This window comes from Solanum lycopersicum, chromosome 3, assembly GCF_036512215.1.
Source record: "Solanum lycopersicum chromosome 3, SLM_r2.1".
NCBI classification, from domain to species: domain Eukaryota; kingdom Viridiplantae; phylum Streptophyta; class Magnoliopsida; order Solanales; family Solanaceae; genus Solanum; species Solanum lycopersicum.
The window spans coordinates 55,484,177-55,492,045 of record NC_090802.1 but is presented as its reverse complement, the minus strand read 5'-3'; the positions used below and the strand labels follow the sequence as shown (position 1 = coordinate 55,492,045).

Sequence of the window (7,869 nt, the reverse complement as noted above, 5' to 3'; positions counted from 1 at the left end):
ATTTTCATGACATAATAAATTTTCTATTTTAATTAGAATTCTAAAGTAAATTTCAATCATTTACATGAAATAATAATTTTCTAATTTAATTAGAATTCTAATTTAAATCTCAATATTTACATAAAAGAATTAATATTCTATTTTAATTAGAATTCTAAATTAAATCTCAATATTTACATAAGAGAATTAATTTTCCAACTTTAATTAGAATTTTAATTTATTATTATTATTATTATTTTTAATTAAATTCGTTTGAATAGGGAGGTGGTGGGTTCGAACCCCCACAACCTCACCTTTATTCCCTTAATATTTTTACTCCCCACTTCAGCTCTGAGGTCGTGGGTTTGATCCCCACGCCTCGCATCCCTTTTTATTCTTTTTTTTTGTTGCGAACGGGGGTCGTGGGTTCGATCCCCGCCCCCAACATTCCCTTTTATTATTTTTTTTCTTTTTCGCGAATGGGGGTCGTGGGTTCGATCCGCGCCCCCAACATTCCTTTTTTTTTTTTCGCGAATGGGGGTTGTGGGTTCGATCCCCGCCCCCAGCATTCCCCCTTTTTTTTTTGTAAAGGCAGCTGCAGGGAGGTCCTGGGTTCGATCCCTGCAGGCCTCAAAACTTTTTTTTTTATTTCTTTGACATCTAAAAATTTCCAGATTCTTTTAAAGCCTATTTCTAAGTTCTGGAAATTTATTCCACGCTTTTTCTGCACTTTTTTCATCAAATTTTACATTAGTTCTTAGGGAGATTTCATGGTTCATTCAATTCACTATGCTTCGTCAAAATGAACATCACATTGTACACCCATTACACACATAAAATACATGATAAATAAACAACTTATACACCCCAAAACAATGCCTAAAACACTGCCCTATACACACCCATACATCAACTTTTCCGGTCATGTTTTGATGATCATTATCATGATTTCCTGCACACGGACACATTCATATTTAATTTAACCACATCATTCATGCAAAAATCTAGCAGCACAACATACCCATCCTACAAATTCGTTAGGGAGCTAAGGACAAGGACATACCAAGGGGAACAACCTTAGTTTCAAGAGTTTAAGAAACGTTTGAAAGAAAGTACTCTTGGAGAAAGAATTCCATGAGAGAAACCCATACCTTTATTGATGATCAAACGAAGAATTCGCTAATCAAAATTCTCTCCAAAAGTCAGTCCAAGTTACTCCAACGTCCACACCACTCAACGAATAACTCCTCTTCGCCTTAATATTTTTTTATTGCTTTGTTTTTCTTAAAATGTTATGTGAGTTCTTCAAGCATGAAGAATTGTTGATATTTGGCAGAAATAATGTGAGGAAGATGGAGAACGTGAGAGAGAGAGAGTTAAGAAGCGTGAGAGAGAGAGAACTATTAGGATTAGGAGACTAATTAAAGAATTAGTCAAATAAAATTTAAAATAAATAAATACAAATCTGTTTTTGATTGATTTATTTATTTATTCATTTAAAACGCGAAAGGACCATTATGCCCTTAAATACCTATTTATTCTTATTTATATAAATTTTTTTGAATTGTTACATTATCCCCCCCCTTAGGAATATTCGTCCCCGAATGACACTACCATTACACATCATAATGCCAATCAGATCATAACTTAATTGTTATTTACAATCAGCTAATAGCAACAAAATACGAAGAGATAAGGAACTATAGTCTTACGAGTAGGAAGCCTAACCTCAAGAGTTGAAAAGATCGGGATATCGGGATCTCATGTCGGCCTCAGCCTCCCACGTAGCACCCTCCACAAGATGATTTCTCCACAATACCTTCACTGTGGCAATCTCCTTGTTCCTCAGCCGCTTGACCTGTCTGTCTAAGATCTCAATAGGTATTTCCTCATAGGACAAATCTTCACCAACCCCCAAACCTTCTACAGGTAGGATTGATGCTGGATCACCTAGGCACTTCTTTAACATAGAGACAAGAAAGACTGATGAACAGAAGATAGCTCCGCCAGCAATGCTAACTCATAGGCAACCTCACCCACACGCTGTAGGATCTCATATGGCCCTACATACCTCGGACTCAGCTTCCCTTTTCTACCAAATCTCATCACCCCTTTCATAGGAGATATATTCAAGTAGACCTGGTCACCAACGTTAAATTCTAAGGGTCGCTTTCTGTTGTTTGCATATAATTTTTGTCGGTTGTAAGCAGTAGACAACCTGTCCCTAATCATTCTAAATTTCTCCAAGGCCTCATGAATGATCTCTGGACCCAAAATAGATGACTCTCCAACCTCGAACCACCCAACTGGAGATCTACACCTCCTACCATACAATGCCTCAAACGATGCCATCCCAATGCTGGAGTGATAGCTATTATTATACGAGAACTCTATCAAAGGTAGATGGTCATCCCAATTACCTCTAAAGTCAATCACACACGCTCTCAACATGTCCTCCAATGTCTTAATAGTGCGCTCTGCCTTCCCATCTTTCTGGGGATGAAAAGCAGTGCTAAGTTTCACTTGCGTGCCTAAGCTTTTCTGGAAAGATCTCCAAAAATGCGAAGTAAACTGAGCTCCTCTATCTGAAATAATAGACAAGGGAATCCCATGCCATCTCACAATCTCATCAATGTAGAGTCTCGTGTAATCCTCGGCCCTGTAAGTAGACTTCACAGGGATAAAGTGGGCAGACTTAGTCAATCTGTCCACAATAACCCATATAGAGTCATGTTGCCTCCTAGTCCTCGGAAGACCAACTACGAAGACCATATTAATGGCCTCCCATTTCCAAGTCGGAACCTCAATAATCAGAGATAGACCACCAGGCTTAAGATGTTCTTCCTTAATCTGAGATAGACCACCAGGCTTAAGATGCTCTGCCTTAACCTGCTGACAATTAGGACACTTAGCCACATAGTCTGCAATATCCTTCTTCATGCCATCCCACCAACAAATCTTCTTAAGATCATGATACATTTTTGTGAAACCTGGATGTATGGAATATCTTGAACCGTGGGCCTCTGTAACAATCCTGGTCCGTAAATCATCTACATCTGGTACGCACAACCGGTTCTGGTATCTAAGTATGCCATCATCTCCCAAAGCGAAAGACTCGTTCATTTTTAACAACACTGAGTACTTTATCTCCATCAACACAGGATCAGGATGCTGACCCTTTTTGACTTCCACTATCAGGGATGATTCAGAACTAGGGTGAACTGAAACACCTCCACTAGTAGAGTCAACCAACCGCACACCCAGTCTGGCCAGTCGGTGTACCTCTTTCACTAGCTCCTTCTTCTCATCCTCCACGTGGGCTGTACTCCCCATGCTCATCCTGCTCAAAGCATCAGCCCCAACATTAGCCTTACCTGGATGGTAGTGCACATTCATGTCACAATCCTTCAGCAACTCCAACCATCTGCGTTGACGTAGATTCATCTCCCTCTGCGTGAACACATACTGGAGACTCTTATGATTCGTGAACACATCCACATGTACTCCATACAGATAATGCCTCCACAGCTTATGCAAACACCACAACTGCCAACTCCAAGTCATGAGTGGGATAATTCTTTTCATGAACCTTGAGCTGTCTGGAAGCATAGGCTATCACCTTACCAGCCTGCATAAGAACACATCCCAAACAAACCCTAGATGCATCACAATAGACAATGTAATTCTTTCCACTCTTAGGCAGAGTAAGCACTAGGGCTGAAGTGAGTCTGTCCTTGAGCTCCTGGAAACTCTTCTCACAAGTCTCCGTCCATTCAAACTTGGATTTCTTCTTTGTCAAGGTTGTAAGTGGGGCAATGGAAGAAAAGCCCTTCACAAACCTGCGGTAGTAACCAGCCAATCCCAGAAAGCTACGAATATCGGTGGGAGTAAGAGGCTTTGGCCAGTTCTTAACAGCTTCAGTCTTTCTGGGATCCACTTCTACACCTTGATTGGACACAACATGGCCCAGCAAGGTTACTGATCTCAGCCAGAATTCACACTTGCTGAATTTGGCATACAACTGATGCTGTCTAAGTACCTGCAAGGTTAGTCTCAAATGCTGTTCATGCTCTTCCTTGGTCTTAGAGTAGATGAGAATGTCATCAATGAATACTATGACGAAAAAGTCAAGGTATTCACGGATGACTCTGTTCATGAGGTCCATAAATGCAATAGGTGCATTCGTGAGACCGAATGACATAACCAAGAACTCATAATGACCATATCGGGTACGAAAAGCTATTTTTGGGACATCCCCATCCCTAACCCTAAGCTAGTGATACCCTGAACGAAGATCAATCTTAGAGAAGAAACTAGACCCCTGGAGTTGATCGAACAAATCATCAATTCTGGGAAGTTGATACTTATTCTTTATAGTGACTTTGTTGAGCTGTCGATAATCGATATACATTCTAAGGGTCCCATCCTTTTTCTTTACAAACTACACTGGAGCGCTCCAAGGGGATATGCTCGGCTGAATGAAACCCTTATCAGTGAGATCTTTTAACTGCAACTTCAACTCCTTGAGTTCTGCTGGAACCATTCTATAAGAAGGAATTGAGATTGGTTTAGTATCGGGTTCTAAGTCGATACAAAAGTCAATCTCTCGAAGGGGAGGGACTCCAGGCAAATCTTCAGGAAACACATCTAGGAATTCATTTACTACAGGCACCGAGTCTATGGAAGGAACGTCATGATCTATGTCATTAACACTCACAAGATGACATAGTAACCCTTTGGCTATCATTTTATTGGCCTTAAGATTTGAAATCAAGGGGTTAGGGCGAGTCGGATTGTACCCCTCCCAGACTAACTCTTCTTCATTAGGGAAGCGAAACCTCACCACTCTACTACGACAATCCAAGCAAGCATAATGGCTGTGAAGCCAGTCCATGCCAAGAATAATATCAAAATCATGCATGGGTAACTTAATCAAGTTTGCACACATAGCCCTTCCACTCACAACTATTGGGCGATTCTGGTATACCCTATCAGTTCTCACAGTTTCTCCTAAAGGCGTACTAACCCTTATAGGATCATGCAGAAGTTCATGTAGTACTTCAAAAGTAAGGGCAAGTATAGGAGTCACAAAGGAAAGCGTAGACCCTGAATCAAGTAAAGCATAAACAGAAGTTGAGAATACTTGCAGCATACCTGTGACCACATCAGCGGACTTCTCCTGCTCCTCCCTACCTTTCAAGGCATAAAATCTGTTCCTCTTGGGAGGCTCGATTGCTGCTTCACTCTGTGGTGTAGTCCTAGGCTGAGCATTACCCCCAGCCTGACCTCTGTTCTGGGGACAATCTCTGACAATGTGTCCACTCTTACCACAACCAAAGCAGGCATTAGTGCCCTGTCTGCATTCTCCAAGGTGAGTTCGGCCACACTTAGTACAAGTCTTCTTTGGACGCTGCATCTCACCTTCATTGCCCCTCTTGTGTGCGGGTCTGCCTCCTCTAGGTGTTGTATTTCTCTGAGGGTCAGAATTACCAGCACTCTGTTGCCCCTTCTTGAATTTGGGCTGCTCACGGACGCCAAAATTGTTTCTATGGCCTCCATGGCTGGGAGTTGCCTGATCTTGAGGCCTAGGACTCCTAACATCACGTACACCTCTCCTCTTTCGGCTGTCCTCTACCTGCTGGACATGTACCATTAATCTAGAAAGGTCTATATTATCATGGAGCATCGCAGCCCGACACTCCTTCTCCAGGTCTCTATTGATTCCTGTGAGGAACCTGCTCATCTCATCCCTGCTGGTCGAAACCAAGGAAGTAGCATACCTGGATAACCTGGATAATTTCAACAAAGTTAAGTACTCTCATCATCTTACTATTAAATATCAAGGGAAGTGACATACCTTGATAGCTTCACAAACTTCAGAGAATACTCTCTGACCGTCATAGACCCTTGCTTAAGGTTGATGAACTCGTCAACCTTGGCCTCCTTCATCTCCCTAGGGAAGAACCTCTCCAAAAATGATGTCTTAAACATCTCCCAGGTGACTGGCACCCCTCCTAGGACACGGTTATCTCGCCACATTTTGCACCAAGTCTGTGCAACATCTTTGAGCTGGTAGGAAGCCAGCTCAGCCTTCTCAATATCAGTGGCCCCCATGGCCACCAGGATCTTATGCAACTCATCTATAAATTCCTGAGGATCTTCTGAAGTCTTAGCCCCTGTGAAAATTGGAGGATTCATCCTCGTGAAATCTCGCAACCTGTCAGCCATGCCGCGAACCCCTGGGTTTTCCCTCTGAACATCCTGCCGGTTGACTTGGGCAGTCATAGCTTGTGCCAGCATCATGATGGGCTGTGCCATCTGGTCTAGAGATGCCCTCACCTCCGCATCAGTCAACCCAGCTGGGTTAACTGGCATGACCACTCCTTCAGCTGGAGCCTAGGGTGGATTCTGATTACCCCTAGCTGTTGCTGCTCCCGTCCTCAGACCCTTAGTTTTCCAAGTGTTCATCCTCTGAAAACAACAAGGATTAATGTCAGACACGTTCATAACCCCAAGAATTCAGACATCATGAAAAACACAATAAGATCAGAAGAAGGGAAGTTTTTCCTACGCATCATGCAGTCTCTAATCCAGGATAGTGGTGCACTTCACTACCATGACTTAGAAACTACTCAATGTGGTTGATGTGAACTCATTATCCTAAAAATGAATATGCTAAGTAATGCTTAATGTGTCTAGAATGCCTACGATTAGACCGGGTTCACACGAATTGATGCGCGTAGAACTAGACCTCCGAACCCTTGCTACAGCCAAGCCAAATAACTTGGGGAGTTAGTGGAGCTAGAAAAGGTTGGGTCCAACCATATAGGGCTCTCGAATACGAAGATTTACTTGAAGGAGTCTTTACCGGACTTAAAAAGGGAAAATCTTAGGTTTAGAGGGTCTAGGGGTAAAATGGTCTTTTTCCAAGACAAGGGTAGTATTGTAACTACCCTACATATATAATTAATTATTTAATTAATAAGGTGGAGGGGCATTTTGGGGAGAGAGGGCAAAAAATTGGCTCTTGAAGTGAATTCTTGCTCCACCTGGATTCAAACCTATGTGGAAGCAATAAATTAAATTATTTTTAATTTAAGTTGGTAAATTAATGTAATTAATTAATATTAATTATTTATTATCTGAGTTAAAATAAAAGGAAATCATATTTTTAATAATTAAATAAAAACCTTAATTGACTAAGTCCTAAATTAGACTCCTAATCCTTAGATAACTCTTCTCTCACACACGCATCTCTCTCTCTCTCACGTCTCTATTACTCTCACTCACGATTCTCTTTGCCAAATTACTTCAAAAAACAGTAGGTAAACCAAATTTCTTCACACTTGAAGAACTCACAACGAAAATATAAGAAAACAAACGAAATTAATCATGTAGGCAAAGAGAAGTTTGTCTGTCGAGTTGGTGTTGATATTGAGGAGGCTTAGACGTGTTCTTGGGTGAAGTTTTTTGGCAGCAAGTCAAGAGTTTAACGTAAAAAATGTATGAGTTTTCTTCTCTCTTGGTCCCTTTTACAAGAGACACCTTAAGGTTCATATTATTCGTCTGAAAAACTAGGATTGTTTTCCCTTTTGCATGCCCGTACGACTAGCTCCCAATGAATCGTAGGTTGGGTATGATTGCTGGTGGATTTAGGTGTATATTATGTTTTCATGATGAATATAATTATGTTTGTGTACTTGAAATCTTATGAAAGATAACCTATGTGTTCCGAAACTATGTGCATGTGTGTGCAAAAATGTGACAGTGACTATGTGTTCTCGGATTAAGGCTCCGAAATTGATAATGTTTTGGTTGCTATTCTATGTTAATAAACCTATGTAAATCGTGATGTTCATTAAAACGAAAGTGAGACTGATTTAAATATCA

The 7,869-nt window shown here is 41.1% G+C and overlaps 1 protein-coding gene across 1 annotated transcript; it reads right to left on the bottom strand.

The window, feature by feature from the left end:
* Window positions 1–3,508: 3,508 nt before the first annotated feature.
* On the bottom strand, window positions 3,509–6,354 carry LOC138347687 (uncharacterized). The gene is made up of 3 exons (XM_069295990.1): window positions 5,837–6,354; window positions 4,427–5,768; window positions 3,509–4,018 (listed from the first exon to the last, which is right to left on the bottom strand). The coding sequence occupies exons 1-3, from the start codon at window positions 6,352–6,354 to the stop codon at window positions 3,509–3,511; spliced, it is 2,370 nt and encodes a 789-aa protein (XP_069152091.1).
* Between the last annotated feature and the right edge of the window lie 1,515 nt (window positions 6,355–7,869).